General features: G+C 57.5%; 1 protein-coding gene across 3 annotated transcripts in view; it reads left to right on the top strand.

Annotated features, from left to right (window-relative positions):
- Nucleotides 1–13919, top strand: part of GMEB2 (glucocorticoid modulatory element binding protein 2) — a 35856-nt gene extending 21937 nt beyond the window's left edge. For all 3 annotated transcript variants that reach the window (XM_087444968.1, XM_087444967.1, XM_087444969.1), the window contains 6 exons: nt 4135–4238; nt 6530–6687; nt 9126–9197; nt 9672–9809; nt 10179–10301; nt 10944–13919. In XM_087444968.1, coding sequence (XP_087301094.1) covers nt 4135–4238; nt 6530–6687; nt 9126–9197; nt 9672–9809; nt 10179–10301; nt 10944–11602 — 1254 coding nt within the window. In that variant the 3' untranslated portion in view covers nt 11603–13919. The remainder of the gene's footprint in view (nt 1–4134; nt 4239–6529; nt 6688–9125; nt 9198–9671; nt 9810–10178; nt 10302–10943) is intronic.
- Nucleotides 13920–16558: the final 2639 nt, after the last annotated feature.

Below are 16558 nucleotides of genomic sequence, written 5' to 3' on the forward strand. Positions count from 1 at the left end.
AGGAAGGGTCTGAGAACTTCCATAACCAGTCCACAGTTCAAGAGACTTAACAAATCCCAAACTGAATGAATGAAAAGAAACCCACCACATTTCAAAAAGCTATGGGTGCCAGTTCAAAGGGCCTTCAACTGGCTCCTTCTGGGACAATTTCACATCAGAACAGTTATTGGTGGTAGTCTGGATTGTAACTCAAGTAAAGTAAGAATCTATGAGTCCATATTTATTGCAGTGTGCTTCGTAGCATTTATTTATATAAAATAAATAGGGAGAAGTAAAGCTCTGACACTAGAATGCCAACTGATAAATGTGGAAGGAGTGATGGAGGTGAAATGCCGTGAGTGGTTGCTGGAACTCGCCTGTGAGAGCTGGTGGAGGAACCGCGCATTTACCTGGTCTCAAAAGACCCCATCAATGAGGTGTCAATTACAGAAAGAAACAGTCACTCCGCAGGGGGACGGAAGCTTGGCAGATAGCTCCTTAACCAAGTGATTGGCACTCAGGCGTCAGTATTGGGACAAACCTCCATCATGGGTCTCCTAATCGAGTGGGCAGGAATTCTGTGGCATTCCTGCTAAAAGTGTGTAACCTGACTCTGCTCATGAGAAATTTGTGTCATCAGACAGACACAAATTGAGGGACAGTTTACAAAAAAATTGACCTGCATGCTTCAGAAATGTCGAGAAGACAGAAGTGTTCTGGAGGAGCCTGGAGGGTGTGACAGCAGGTGCAGTACACGGAGTGGGCTGGGTCCTGCATCAGAGAGAGAAGTTGCTGTAAAGGCTATCATTAGGGCAGTCTGTGAAATCTGACTATTGCCTGTGGGCTGGATAATACATTAACGGTAATCTGCTGATCCTGAGAGATGTACGTGGTTAGGTAAGAGCCTTGTTCTTGGGAAGTTGCTAGGAAGTACATCGAGCAGGGGCCTGCCGCCTGTAGTTCACTCTCCACGGTTCAGAGGAGTGGTATGCGCACATGCCCGTGCACACATGGAGGATGGGGAAGCGCGGGGCCAGACGCGAGCAGTCGGTGAGCCTGGGAAGCGTACGTGGTAGGGCTCTTTGTACGATTCTTACAGTTATTTTGTAAGTTTGAAATAATGGCAAGATAAAAAGTTAGAAACAGATTTACCATAGATAATATCATAATGGGACTGCAGAATGAGAGACGAAGAAGATCCTGAAATAACCGAGAGCAGATGCTGTTAGTGAAGAATAAGAATCCCACTGGCAGTGGAGCTCCTAAAAGCGCCTGTGGAAACCAGAGGATGACAGAGCTGTGCTTTCTTGTGCCATGGGAGCATAACTGCTCACAGTGAAATCTTCTTTAAAAACTAGGGAGAAGTAAGACATTTTCAGACAAAACTGTATTTGCCATCAGCAAGTCATCGCTGAAGAAACGTGTTCTAAGAAACGTATTTCGGGAGGCCGGCCCCATGGCTTAGCAGTTAAGTGCGCATGCTCTGCTACTGGCAGCCCGGGTTCGGATCCCGGGTGCGCACCGACGCACCACTTCTCCGGCCATGCTGAGGCGGCATCCCACGTACAGCAACTAGAAGGATGTGCAACTATGACATACAACTATCTACTGGGGCTTTGGGGGGAAAAAAAAAAGGAGGAGGATTGGCAATAGATGTTAGCTCAGAGCCGGTCTTCCTCAGCAAAAAGAGGAGGATTGGCATGGATGTTGGCTCAGGACTGATCTTCCTCACACACACACAAAAAGAAACATATTTCAGGTGGAGGGAAGTGATCCCAGATGGGAGTTTTTAGGTGCAAGAAGGTATGAAGAGTAAAGGAAGTGGGAAGGTGGGTGAATGGAAGTGATCCGCTCTGTGCAGCACTGGTGCCTCGTCTTAGGAAGAGTCTAGAGAAGGACCCAGTGCATGGCCGTGTGGCAGTGGGTCACGTTAGTGCTGGACTCTGTGACGGTCTAGATAGGCACAGCGTCCATCGAAGAGTATAGTGTAACTTCCTAACCGGTGAGAAAAATCTGGGACACAAAGAGTGATCCTCAGCCCCGAGAAAGGCAAGAAAACAGCATCTGGAGAAGGTGGCACAAGATTCTAGGGCGAAATGGACCAGTCAGGTGGTGGCTGGATCGTCCAGGTGCTGCCGGGGTGGTCCAGAGGCAATGGCCAGAGATGACCTCATGTCTGGGGGTGAGGGGGGTTGGCCAGAGATGGCCTCATGTCTGTGGGGGTGGGACAGAGATGGCCTCATATCTGGGGGTGGGGGGGTGGCTAGAGATGGCATCATGTCTTGGGGACAGGTGGCCTCATGTCTGTGGGATGGCAGAGATGGCCTCATGTCTGGGGGCAGAGGGGGTGGCCAGAGATGATGTCATGTCTGGGGGGGACAGAGATGGCGTCATGTCTGGGGGGGACAGGTGGCCTCATGTCTGGGGGGCGTGCAGAGATGGCATCATGTCTTGGGGGGTGCACAGAGGCTGGGCCCAGTGTGAACTTCCTGCTAGCTTGGGCAGTGGCCGGAGAGATCTTCTGATTCTGCCTGCCTGGGCTCAGGGCACGTCTCCCCAACCAGCTGAGTGAGGGTTTGAGTGGCTTCCTGGACTCAGTGAGAGAAAGTGTGTAGATGCTCAGGAAATGAGGAAGATCACTTCCATCAATAGAGGTTCCCTGAGCTAATAGAGATACGGGAGCTGAGGCGCTCTGTGCTTGGCGGCAGGATCATCTGAGCTAGGCTTGAACACGGACAGCAGGGTGCCTCGAGAAGAGGAAGTTGCCTTGGGGAGGGCAGCCCCGGGCAGGGAACCCCGGCGCCCTGCTTCCAGCGGCGTGTCTGGGCCACAGTTGGAGCTGTCATTTCCGTCTTCGCTGAGACTCAAGGGCTCTGTCCCCAGCCTGCTTGTTTTCTAAGTAAAGTTTTATTTTGATTCTTTGGTTCTAATAATTGCTCATTTAACAAGATTGAATAGGCTGTTTTACCTTCTCAGGACAACTGATCTCCGACCCTGGGTGAAACTAACAGGCCCCAGGACTTTGTGAGTAGGGAGGATGGTTCCCTGGCTTTGAAAAGGATGTCTGTTTGCGTCAGTGCGAGTGTGGCGTGTGCTTCCTGCGTGGTGAAGGGTGCTGTCAGGAGCGGGCCTGGGCGGGTGGAGTGGACGTTCACAGCTCACTATGTGTGCTGTGTCTTGGGTTATTTTGATCAAATACGTGGACAGGACAGGTCTTCCTCACCTTACGATGGGTTACGTCCCGATAAACCCATTGTAAATTCAAAATATTCTAAGTGGAAAATGCATTCAACACCGCTGACCTACCCAGCTCCTAGCTTAGCCTCGCCTACCTTGAATGTGCTCAGAGCACTTAACAGTAGCCTACAAGTGGACAGAATCGTCTAACACAAAGCTTATTTTATAATCAAGAGTCGAATATCTCATGTAGTTGATTGAATACTGTACTGAAAGTGGAAGACAGAGTGGCTGTCTGGGTGCGGCATGGCCATCAGTGTGTCAGGTTCACCCATGTGATTGCGGGGCTGACTGGGAGCTGCGCTCGCTGCCACTGCCTGGCATCACGTGAGAGCATTGTACCGCACATCGCTAGCCCGGGAAAAGATCAAAATTCAAAATTTGAAGTATGGTTTCTACTGAACGCGTATTGCCTTTGCACCATGGTAAAGTCAAAAAATAATTGTAAGTGGAACCGTTGTAAGTCAGGGACTGTCTCTCTGTTATTTGTGGAATGAATTACTCATAAGAAGGTTTGCTGACTCCCTTCTGGAGGGAGAGCCCCATACCTTCCTGAGTGGTGGGGTTGCCTCAGCTCTCCCCTGGCCTCAGGCATATGGCGTGTTCTTAGGGGAACAGTGCCAACTGCTCAGCTCCCTCCTGGGCCTGGGGCAATGCCCGGCTCCCCACTCCAGCCCTTGTGCAGGAGGGCCATCCCTTTTTTTTCCTGACTTGTTCTTTTGCCCAAATCAAGATTGCCACTGGCTGAATCTTAACTGTCAGATTGAGAGTGAGCCTGCAGCTCCTCTGTGCCATGGCACTCTGCCCTGCCATCTGTACCCCGTTCCTGGGCTGGGCTCCAGACAAAAGTTCAGGCAGGAGAGGAGGGCCGTGGAGAGGCTCCATCCTGACCCTGCTCTGCTGTGCTTCCCTCCACAGTATGACGAGCACGTCATCAGCCCAAAGGAGTTCGTGCACCTGGCCGGCAAGTCCACCCTGAAGGACTGGAAGAGAGCCATCCGCATGAATGGCATCATGCTTAGGTGGGTGTCTGAGGGCAGGGCCATCTGGATGAATGGCATCGTGCTCAGGTTGGGTGTCTCAGGGCAGGGCCGTCCACATGAATGGCATCGTGCTCAGGTTGGGTGTCTCAGGGTGGGGCTGTCCACATGAATGGCATCGTGCTCGGGTGGGTGTCTGAGGGCGGGGCTGTCTGCATGGATGGCATCGTGCTCAAGTGGATGTCTGAGAGCAGGGTGAGCCTTTGGCAGCTGGGTGAGTGCAGGTGACGATGCCAGGTGTCCCTTCCTGGTGGAAGCATAGTAGCTTTTTCATTGTTTTTTGGTTTTTGAAGGTGAAGCACATTTTAAATATGAGGAGAGTTGACAGCATCCCCAGGGGCTGCCTGGCCCATACCCCTCCCGGCGTGTGACACTGTCGGACTTATAGGACTTTTGTGGTCTCATTTTGATTCCTGGAGGCACCTGTGACTTTCGCCAGTAAAGCATTAGTGGTATAATAAGTGTTTGCAAATCAGACAGGCAGCCAGGCCTGATCTCTTAGCACGGCATTTGTGCTCTTCTTTATGTGCATTACTTCTCACTGAAATGGACGTGTAGAGTACACAGGTCATTGGTGAGCAGTGTCCTGCTTCCCTATGAGAAAGTGCTCCTGGCTCTCCCACCGCAGTCACCAGCCCGGGAGAGCCGCCTGCTTCTCTCTAGCCTGCAGTGCGTGCTGGTCTGGCCGGTTGTCTGCCCCCTGTCCTTACTGGCATGGCGGTTTGCCTGGCGAGGGTCCCGTGTAGACCACGTCTGCGTCAGTGGCCGTGTCTCAGTCTCCTCGAGTCGGGGCGGTTCCTCGGCCTTTCGTCTTGTGGATTCAGCTGTGCCGGGCTGGCGCCCCTTGCCGGCCGTCAGTGGTGGTGTGCTCTTGGGTGAGGCGTCCACTTTCTCCCCACACACTTCCTTTCCCTTTGAAGTTCATCAGGAGTTTGTGGGAAGCTTCGAGCCGGCTCTCAGCTCGTTCACACAGACGTCAGAGCCGAGAACGCCGAGGGTCCACAGGTCACTCCTCAGGCTCCAGTGGTCTTGTCAGCCTCCGTGAGGCTTCTCGCTCCTCTGTGTGGGAAGCTGCTGGGGCCGGTGTGGGGCCCGTGCCCACTCTGCAGCCGCCCTGAGTGTGTGTGGCCTGTCTCGGGTGACCTTCTAACCTCTTCCCTGTCACCTTCGAAACAGGAAGGATGATGCCTCTTCTCAGAAGCCTAAGGACAGACTCTAGGCTATTAGTCATCCCCCAGGAATGTGGCTTCCTAAGTTTCATTTCCCAGCATTTCCTGCTTTGGTGGTAACACCCACTCCTCCTGAACTGGCCCAGGCCCCTCTGTCCGGCCTTCCTGCCCCCCTGCCTGTGCACGTCCCCACGGGCCTGCTGTCCGTCTGCCCAGAGATGCTTGCCATGTTTGATGGTGTCTGGGGTAGCTGGGTTGATTCGATGTGCTGCCAAAAGGGCTGCTTTCCTTAATGCGTTTATTCCCGGGAGAAGCAGCTGCTTGCTGTCCTCGGGTCTGTGTTTGCTGCCACAGCAGTGCCTGTAGCTCTCGGTTGGAGCTCTGACCCCACGGAGCCGTCTGACCCTTCCACGGGTCGAGGTACGCGAGTTGAGATACGAGTGGCGGAGGGAAGGGCCTGGGGAGGGCCGTCCAGTCAGGTGGGGGGTGTGCAGAGCCTTCCTGATAAAACCGAGGACGAGGACAGAAGGGGATGCAGCCTAGAGATGGCAGGAGCCAGAGGTGCTTTGTCCCGCTTTGTGTGCATGGGCCAAGGGCACACTTCTCCTGGAGGGCTTGTCACCTCTCTGCTTCATAGTTGGTCACACAGCATGTGGGTGTGCCGCCGTCAGTACATTTGTCAGTCGTAGATCTACTCCCCGGGGGCCTGCCCCACAGTGCTCAACCAGCATCTCCAGGACGCCTGCCAGTCAGGTCCCCTGTTTCTCCCTGGGGACACCGGCCATTGCGGTCACACTGCTCGTGGACAGAGCCATGCAAAGGCTCCCAAGGCCGCCTGCCTGGCTGTAGCAAGTCCCCGTGCTGGCTGAGAGCTTTGTGCTGGGGGTGTCTGAGGCCTGCTGGGAGCCTCTGTGGCACCCACCTCCCGCCTTCTAAGGGCTCGGCCTTGGTTCGGCCTTGGTTCGCCACTCTGCAGCCACCACCTCTCCTGGGATCTACCCCTAGGCCCCTTCCCTTCCCCAGTTGTGCTCACAGGCGCCCGCCCTCACCGTGGCGTCGAGCGCAGCGCAGCGCGTGACACTCCTGTCTCCTCCTCTGCCGCAGGAAGATCATGGACTCTGGGGAGCTGGACTTCTACCAGCACGACAAGGTCTGCTCCAACACCTGCCGCAGCACCAAGATCGACCTCTCGGGAGCCCGCGTGTCCCTGAGCAGCCCCACGTCTGCCGAGTACATCCCACTCACGCCCGCCACGGCTGACGGTATGTGCTGGGCCTGAGGCTTTGCTCTTGCAGGCTCAGTGTGACCCAGCCCCACTCTGGCTCCGCCCGCAGAAGTGGACAGGAGGTGGACGTGCCTGCCGCTCGGGCCTCTGTGCACACACACAGCAGCCCGTTGTCCCCTCTGGGCCTATGGTGTCAGCGGCCGCCTCCTTCCTCACTAAGGAAGTCCAGCTGAATTAAAGTACTTTTTCTTTTTAAGCCATTTTTGTTATAAAATATAATATGCAGAGAAGCGTATAAAGAACAAGAAGGCTGATATCCAGTGCCCACCACCAGGTTTGACCCACTGAGGGCTCCCCGTGTGCCCTGTCCACCCCCTGCCCCACCGCCTGCAGCCGTGCCCCCAGCTGGGAGCCTGCTCTTCCGCAGCAGTTGGTGCTCCCCACGTGTGCATGCACATGTGCTCCCTGCCGCTTGGGCTTCCACTGACATGCTTAGATGTTCTTCCTTGTTGATACCTGTTGCTCTAATTCGTAGAAGGACTAATTCCCTGGAATTCTTTCCAGCTTTTTGAATAGAGAAATACTTTTTAAAACTGAAATGAGAGTGAAATCAGGTCCTAAGTTCCCTGTTCGTGTTGCCCGGGGATAATTTGATGGTGTTGCATTTCCAGTGGTGTCACTTGCATCGTCCCTACACTGTCACTCCGTGGGGTCAGTCTGGCATGCTGCTGTGTGGCCAGGGATCGTCCTTATCACTGATCAGATAGTGGTCAGCTGAGAGACCTTGCCCTGTACTTGGGGGGAAGGAGAGGGAGGCTCGGGGGCAAAGGTGAGGTCCTGCTGTTGACCCCAGATGTGTTCCCTGCCCCCTGCCTGAACGGGCTGGCTGGCTGCAGTGCGGACAGCTGGTCTGGTTTCGGAGTCCTTCCTAGAAGCTCTAGGAACATGCAGGTTGCTAGTTGGCTCTTTCCTCATCTAGTGGTTACAGTTGGCAGTGATGTGGGCGTTTCTGGACCAAAGCCCCAGACTGGGTCCTGGTCTGGCTCCTTGGATGGCACAAGGCAGTGTGGGGAGGGGCTGGGTCATGCCAAGCTCCTCCCCCAGGAGACACATGGGAACACATGTCCCACTCCCAGTGGGCTGTAGCTTTCCTGAGAACAGAGTCGCCTTGAGGTTGTTGGGTCCAGACCCTCCACTCCGCCGTATGAAGTTGGCCCAGGGTAACTGATCTCAGAGAGGACCAGGCTCTGAGCGCCCCGTCTGTGCCCGGTAAAGTCCACATCGGGTTTGGGCTTTAGCTCTGTGAACTGTTATCCCTTGATGGTTTGGATGGGTCTGTCTGTCGCTTTCCTTTTTTTTTTTTTTTTTAAAGCTTTTATTTATTTATTTTTTGTGAGGAAGATCAGCCCTGAGCAAACATCCATGCCAATCCTCCTCTTTTTGCTGAGGAAGACTGGCCCTGGGCTAACATCTGTGCCTATCTTCCTCCACTTTATGTGTGACTCCGCCACAGCATGGCCTGAGAAGCAGTGAATCAGCGCGCCCGGGGTCTGAATCTGGGCCACCAGCGGCAGAGCACGCGTACCTAACCACTATGCCAGGGGGTCGGCCCCTGTCTGTCGCTTTCCTTAAACTCACCTGTGTGGTGGTGTCTTCGGCCAGAGTCTGTGAGAACATCTGCCTCACCTGCTGTGTAGTCAATCAAACATTTTGTATCAGCCCAGACTGTGAAAAGCATACTTTCGTGCCACAAATTATCCCAAGCATATAATATTCCCCAGCACGACATCTCTGATGGGTGTGGAAGAACCAGCCTGAGGGTGAGAAGCTCTCGCAAACGTGAGCCGGTCGCCAGGCTTGTTTTGAAGCCAGGTCTCGATCAGAAAGAGCCCCAGATGGCCAAATGCCAGGTGTATCCTTGGCCGTTCTGCTGGCCCCAGGGCAGGAATAAGGGAAGCTAGCAAGGATAGCCTCTGTTTCTCCAAGTCCCACGTCTTCTGATGTAGAGGATGGAAACATGAGGGATACCAAGATACACGGTGGTGTCAGAGAAACAGGCAAGGGGAAGAAGAAATCCAGGCGTGATCCACTCCACCAGGTAGCAGCGACCCCAGACTCATGCACGCAGAGAGCAGGTCAGGCAGAAGAGTCACCCTGTGGCGCCCTGACCCTCGAGTCACAGAAACTCGTTGGGAAAGCTGTAAACGCAACAAGAAGAGCAACATGTTGAGGACTGTTGGGGGCTGGGCTCCAGGAGCTTTATTTTACTTCTTTCTCCTTTGTGTGTGTTTGAAGATGTCTGTGATTGAAAAGTTTAAAAATAAATTTCAGGTGCAAGGCAAGCCATTCCTTTGGTTGCACTAGTGCACGTTTGTGTCGGTGTTGTGGAAATCGGTGCAAAGGAGAGATTCAGAGCTCGTGTTTGGGGGACGGGTCTGGCAGGCGAGACTCACCACGGTTCTGTCTTGGTTGCAGTGAACGGGTCTCCTGCTACCATCACCATAGAGACCTGCGAGGACCCCAGCGACTGGACCACGGCCATTGGAGGTATGGGGTCCTTCCTGTGGACTTCTTGTGGTGGAGGGCCTGGGGCAGGAGTGGGGCGTGCCGGGCCACAGAGCAAGGCTCCACCTGGTGCTCACTCTTGGGCAGAGGCAGGTGGAATCCCCCTCGTGGAGGAAGTGGCCGTGCAGTGGGGGAGCTCTGCCTTTGCCGGGCACCGGCAGCCATCCCCCTAGGTGCTCGGAGGCTGTGCTCAGTGCTGTCTCCTGCAGGCCGACCCCCTGGACATCTGCCTGTACACACGGCTGGGCCGACTGAGGGGGCGCTCAGACACAGAGCCGTGTCTTCCTGGGAGGGGGCACGGCTGACCCCAGAGCCGTGTCCTCCTGGGAGGGGGCTCCGCTGACCCCCAGAGCCGTGTCCTCTTGGCAATTCTGCTCCTCCCTGTGGTTAGAAGCCCGTGGTGGGGCTGCCTGTGCAGGACTCCTCCTGCTCTCTGAGCCTCTCCTTCCCTCACAGATGACACGTTTGCCTTCTGGCGAGGGCTCAAGGACGCTGGCCTGCTGGACGAGGTCATACAGGAGTTCCACCAGGAGCTGGTGGAGACCATGAAAGGCCTGCAGCAGCGGGTCCAGGACCCTCCCCTGCAGCTCCGAGGTAAGGGGGCTCTGTCTGCCCTGGCATCTGTGGGTGCCGCCCCCGGGGCCTCTTCCTGCTCCTGAGCAGGGGCAGGGTGGTTGGCCGCCTCAGGATGCCAGTGGGTGCAGCTTGCTCTTGACAGCTCTGAGCTGAGCCCAGCAGCATCTGCTCTCTCCAGACCCTCCCTAACCCTTTCCGTGCCGCTGGGATGGAGCTAAGTCTTAGACTCAGGTTGAGCTTCTGGTGGTGGAAGAAGGCGAAGAAAAGACCCCACCTCTCCCAGGATTGCGCCTGTGTGTTGTAGGTGGCTCTAGTCGAGCTGGACCCCTGAGGAGCCGGCCCCAGTCCTGGCCTCTGTTCTCACTGTGTTCACCTTGCTCATTTAAGATGCCATCCTCCTCAACAACATCGTGCAGAACTTTGGCATGCTGGACCTGGTGAAGAAGGTGCTGGCTAGCCACAAGTGCCAGATGGACCGCTCCCGGGAGCAGTATGCCCGCGACCTGGCAGGTACATCCAGGCAGTGCAGTCGGGCTTGGCAGCTGGGGCTCGCCTCTCTGGGCTGTGTGCCTGCATGACTGTCCCAAGTCACAGCCACGCGGGAGAGCTTCCTTAGAGAGCTGTGGAGGCAGAGCGCGCAGTCTGGGACTGGACTAGGAGGGCGCTTATCACTGTCACGCAGAGAGTCAGTGATACTTAGACTGCAGACGCCACATGGAGAGTGCGGTCGCTTGTCTTGCGTTTCTTTGACTCACCACATAATTATTTGTAAGCGAGAAGTAGAGACATGATAAAGGCCGACTGTGACCCCAGAGCTCACCTGTGACGTTTGTGCCTTTCTTCCGCAGCGTCCACTGGTGTCTGTACTTACGCAGTGTTTGTGTGTGCGTGCACGTGTACAGCAGCTGGTTACACGTGCTGTTTTGACCTGATTTTTATCTTAATATATCACGAGAACAACTGTCCCTGCAAAAATTAGGACGATAGGAGTGTGTTAAAGAGAATGGGGAGGTCTGGCAGCTCAGAGGTGCTGCCTTTGAGGCGACATCTCTGGCCCCTTGGAGTGGCAGGCCCCAGGTCAGGGCGGGGTGTGCGTGGTCTGCGCCCTGGCCCCCGCATGCCCGCACTGACACCCTGTCCCTGTCCCCACAGCCCTGGAGCAGCAGTGTGATGAGCACCGCCGACGGGCCAAGGAACTCAAGCACAAGTCCCAGCACCTGAGCAACGTGCTCATGACGCTGACCCCCGTCTCCCTGCCGCCCCCTGTGAAGCGGCCTCGGCTCGCCAGGGCCACATCCGGGCCAGCTGCTATCGCCTCGCAAGTGCTTGCTCAGTCTGCGCAGATCGCCCTCGCCCCAGGCGTGCCCGTCCCCCAGCTCACCAGTGTGCCGCTCGGCAAAGTGGTGTCCACCCTGCCCTCCCCTGTGCTGGGCAAGGGCTCCCCCCAGGCCGCTCCGGCCAGCTCCCCGGCCTCCCCGCTGCTTGGGGGCTACACGGTGCTGGCCTCTTCGGGCACCACCTTCCCCAGCACGGTGGAGATCCACCCGGACGCGTCCAGCCTCACGGTCCTGAGCACGGCCGCCATGCAGGACGGCAGCACTGTGGTCAAAGTGGTGAGTCCACTGCAGCTGCTCACCCTGCCTGGCCTGGGCCCCACCCTGCAGAACGTGGCCCAGGTATCGCCCGGGGGCAGCACCATTGTGACAGTGCCCACGGGGGCCATGGAGAGTGCCGTGGCTGCCCCGGGGCCCGAGGAGCACACGGCCACCATTGAGGTGGCTGCTATGGCAGAGGGCCATGAGCACAAGTAGCCATCGGCAGAGGGCAAGGCCCTTCATGAGCACAGTGCTGGCCGCCTCTCCTCAGGCCGTGCCCAGGCAGGAACATGGCGCTGGCGCCCAGTGGGTCACGTGGGGCTGCTGAACCAAAGAGAGAAGACGCCAAAACAGGTGGAGAGAAGAGAGGGACGAAAATGCAGCAGCCTGTAGCGTCGGTCTCGAGTTCTAAACTTCCTCCCTTCTTTCTCGGGAAATATATTTTTCCATCTGTTGCTATTAATACTGTTTACACATCGAGCCTTGATCAGGAGGCAGGCGGGAGAGGACGAGGCCTAGGTGCAGCCGGGGGCCAGGAGGCAGCCGGGAAGGGGTGCCTGTGGACCCACAGGGCCTGTGCCGCTGGGGGGCACGTTACTCGCACATGTCTTGGGAACCGTCCCCAAGTATGGAAACCCGTGGATCCTATGGATTTGGTTTCTTCCCACAGTTTTCTGTAGGTTTAATGCGGCCGGCACGCTGTTCTCCCGTCTCCAGAACTGGCATCGGTGGTGCCGCAGGTCTGCACGTGGCTCAGGTCTGGGGCTCTTGGGCACCCAGGGGTTGGGGTGCAGACCCCAGGGGCACCTGCCTGACCAGAGAGGGCCAGGGCTGCGAGCAACGTGAGCTTCCTCTCTCCACCCCCGGGTGAGAATGGGGAACCCCCCCCCCCCGCCCGGTGCTCAGGGGCCATTGCACACGACTGTGGGTGTTTTTAAGTGAATTGTTTAGTAGGCTTCTAGGAAGAGTCAAGTTTATAGCATTTTCAACCTGAGTGATGCTTAGTGCCTAGGCTTCCCGAACCTGCTCTGCGTTCCAGTGTTTTGTACAAAACAGCTGTTGGGATGGCCCATGGGTGACTGAGTGCTGGGGGGTCTGCTGCTCTCTCCCGTGAGCACTCAGCCCTGAGCCAGCCCCCCAGGGGCATGCGATGGTGGGTGTGCCCCCGGGGCTTCGGTCCTGGGGGTGGGGGCCTGACTAGAAGGAGACAGGAGCTGTGGAGGGTTCCCACAGGGTGAGGATGTCCCTTCAGGTCAAGGGCTTATTATTGCCCCCTGTGCTCAACCTGCTGGTGGGGCCACCGTGACAGCCTCGGTCCAGGACCTCCCAGGCCCCCCCACCTGGAGGTGGGGCTGCACCCTGCTGGCAGACACTGGTGCCCCAGGACGATTGCAGTGACTGCCTGGCGGGCTGGGCTGGGGCCCGCTCCTGTTAAGATGGGGATCCGGGTGCTTGCGGGAAGGGCAGTCCTGTGATTTCCGACTCAGAGGAAGATCAGGCAGGGGGCTGCCTTGCAGGCCGCGAGCTGTCTCCAGCAGGGTCCTAAGGACTGGCTGGGCCCTGAGCAGCAGGCCCCCGGCCACCCCTGGACCTCCTGCCAGTTCTGTCACTGCTGTCACCCACAGCGGGGAGGGGCCCCCAGAGACAAGCCGCGCCCCCCCTCGCGCTCTGAAGGGAACTGGGCCCTGTCTGTCCATCCGTCAAGTGCCCCAGACCCCACCTCAGCGGGCCTTGCCCCACTGAAGTACTGAGGTTGTCTGTTTTGTTTTCTTTGTTCCATTTTTGTTTGCTGTTTCATGGGTCATCTGGTCTCAGTGTGCTGTTTACTCTCTTGTCTGTGTGTGTGCTCCTTTTTTAAGCTCATCTTTACTGAGTCATGAGTCCTGTTACGCCTGGCAGTGTGATTCTGGGAGTAGGCGCCACCTGGCCCGCCCACCCATCCACACGAGCTCAGACCATATTAAAGCCGTGTCACTAATAAAACTGCGTCTTGCCCTTGGAGCCTTTGTCAAAGTCAGATGTGCCCGCTCCCTTTACAGCTCCTGCCCCGCCCTCAGACTGGGGGCACTGGAGGGAAAGTTTGGTTCAGAGCCATACACACGGAAGCCACAAACAGCTTCAGAATCAACGCCCAGCCCTCACTCCACCCCCAGCACGTTCGGACAAGGGGCTGGCAGGCCATGTCCAGTGCTCCCCGAGTCCGCTCAGTCATGGATGTCTGTGCCTGGCAGGGCCCCAAGCCCCAGGCTGCGGGGAGGGGTCCACCGTTGTCAAGGAAACCTCAGCCTACAGGGGAGGGGAGTCAGCACGCTCTGTGGGCACCAGCCGGCGCCCACCCCCAGCCTCCTAGGGGCAGAGATGCGGGCTGTCCTGTGCCTGTGCTCTGGATGCCGGGAAGGCAGGTTTGGGTTTGGTTTTTCCCATTGGTGCTCAGAGGCAGACTGGGGAAGGGAAGCATCTGAGTTCTACTTTGTATGTTGTTTTGCAGGTATCCGCTTGGTACTTTGATTTAAAATAAAAACATTTTTCATAATTTGTCTCGTGATGACAGGTTGTGGGGTGGGGGAAGTCACATGTAAACGTGTGCCCACGCTCTGACACCTGCCCTGGAGAAAGTGGTCTGGGGGCCCCAAGGCCCCGCTGTCCCCGAGGTCGTGACTGTCTTTGTAACAACACAGGTGCCCCTGGCCGTCTTCTCTCTCCCGTGTGCAGCGTCTTCCAGAGGCTAAGTGACGCCATCGCTCTGACTCATGGGCCACGGCCCGTGGAGTGTGTGCTGTGGCTCCTCACGTTTCTAAAAGTGGGCGGGTTTAACTTGTAACCTGGCAGCGCTGAGTGTGGGGATTCCTGAGATGGGCATGTGGGGCTGCTGCGCTGATGTGGGGGCCCCACAGCCCCCTGTGCACACAGCAGAGATCGGGCACCTGGTCAGGAGGGGGTGGCAGAGCCAGACGTGAGCCAGGCCCTGGACGTCTGGCTGTGGGTTGCCTGCCCTCTCTGCGCCCTGCTCCCTCCCCCATTGGGAGCTCTGGCCAGTACCCAGAGCTGGGGGTCTTCCTGCCCACGTCCCCGGCACCTGTCCTCTGCCTCCAGGGTCGTCACCCTGAAGCCCCTGGCCGAGAACAAGCAGAGGTGCTCCCGGCGGGGAGGGCCTGTGGGGCGGGACAGAAGCCATCGTGGGCTCGAAGGCAGGCGGTGGGGAGGCCTGTGGGGAAGAGGGAAGGCGGGTGGCTCACAGGAAGAGGGGCGTCCCCCAGAGCGGAGTGGAGAGCACAGTTGGCTTTCTCTGGTTGGTGCTGAGTTGGAGGCGGGGAAAGGTGGGGCAGCTGCTGTTGCTGAGAGTCTTGACCGTCTGGGCCGATGGCTGCGGAGGCTGTGAGTCCGTTGTGTCTTCAGTCTCTTGGGCTCCACACAGCCCTTTCTAGGGGTCGCTTGACCGCCATACGCGCTGCTAACGATGCCTTGAAGCTCCCCACGCCTGTCAGGAGGAAAGCCCCCCAGCCATGCCGTGGGTTTTTCCTCACCCGTGTTCTTGGTGGAGGCTCTGCAGCTGCCCGCCCTCTGCAGGACCCCCTCGGGGGTGCTGCAAGCGTGGGTGGACGGCCACTCTGCAATCCCCACTCCCACGTCCTCAGCTGTGGAGTGGCTGGTGCTGGAGCCTGCCCTGCAGAGGTCCGCCCAGTGGGCACGTGGAGCTGACTCCTCTGAGCAGGACACAAGGCTCCTGCTTGCGGGCTTATGTCCTGGGGCTTGCGAAGCAGCCAACAAGCAGTGTCAGGAGTGGAGGGGTCATGGGGGTATTTATGAGGGCACAGCCCTCTCCAGCGGCAGAGGGCACGAGAGGGGCCTGGGCAGTGTCAGCACTTGGGCGACCAGAGATCACAGCGGGGAGAGGGGGCAGTAGGAGGACCGGAGAGGGCCCAGGGCCGGAGCAGTGAGGTCACCATGGCCCAAGAGGGATGGCGGGGATGCATCATGTGGGGGGGCCTCAGGAGGCTGGCCTGGGCAGCTGGGTGGGTGGTGGTCACCCCCAGAACTGTGTCCTGGGCCATCAGACCTGAGGTGCTCACAGACACCCTGGGGAGGGGTGGGCCCAGGTGAGACCCCACAGGAGGGTGTGGCAGCGCGCTCCTTAGCTCCTTATTTACCGCCACGGAGGACATGCGTGGAGAAGCACCCCATCACTCAGAAGGGTGGATTCCCAGTGGGGAGCCCTGCACCCAGCACCGGGACCAAGGGGAACGGGGACCCTGACTTTCAAAGTGCACCTTGTCTCCTCCTGCGACGCTCCAAACCGTGATGGTGGAGTTGTGCGGCGTGGTCTCCGCAGCGGCCTCGCCAGGTCGTGCGCTGGTTCCTGCAGCCTTGGCCTGGACGTTACTGCCGGGGAGACAGCAGTGCTGGTGGAGAGAAGGATCCAGAGCCCAGCACTGGTGGAGAGAAGGAAAGAAGTGTGTGTGGGGGGCTTGCAGGCGAGGAGCCTGTAGAGCTGCCCACTGGTGGAGGCTATTTTGTTCCAGCCTTGGGTCAAGGCCGGCCCTTCTCACTCAACTTTTATCCTGCAGCAACTTGCATAACACCCTCAAAACCCAGTTCTTTGATTACTGAAAGCATATTAAAGAGGGTCAGAGGGCATGGGTGCAGCCTCCTAACACAGCCTGCAGGGCAGGTAGAGGGACCCCCGCTCCTCCCTTCCCACGGGCTGGCCGCAGGTCTGCTGGGAACACAGGCTGTCCTCAGACGGGGACTGGAGAGAGTGCCATCTGTCTGCACCTTCCTCCTCCTCAAGGATGTGCTGGGCACCTCTTGCATGCCGAGCCCCGCTGCACGTGGGGTATAGCTGGCCTAGGAATTTGCAGATCAGGAAGTGCCATGTGTATGCAGTAGGTGCTCACCATATGAGTGTCAGACGTCCACATGCCGAGTCTCCTCGCGAGGGAGCAGGAGGTGCTGGGCCCGGCCTCCCCTCCTCCATGTCCAGGGTTTGCCACGGCTCCCTGACCCCCAGCTTCAGCCCTCTCCCGTGTGGTCTCCATCTCCCATATGTCCCTCCAGCCCCCGAGAAAGCCCTGTCCTGTGGCCGAGTCTGCCTCCCTCAGTCTTTTTTTTTTTTTTTTTTAAAGATTTTATTTATTTTATTTTTCCCCCCAAAGCCCCAGTGGATAGTTGTAT

The sequence above is a fragment of the Ceratotherium simum genome, chromosome 21, assembly GCF_057802395.1.
Source record: "Ceratotherium simum simum isolate JZ-2026a chromosome 21, ASM5780239v1, whole genome shotgun sequence".
Lineage (NCBI taxonomy): Eukaryota > Metazoa > Chordata > Mammalia > Perissodactyla > Rhinocerotidae > Ceratotherium > Ceratotherium simum.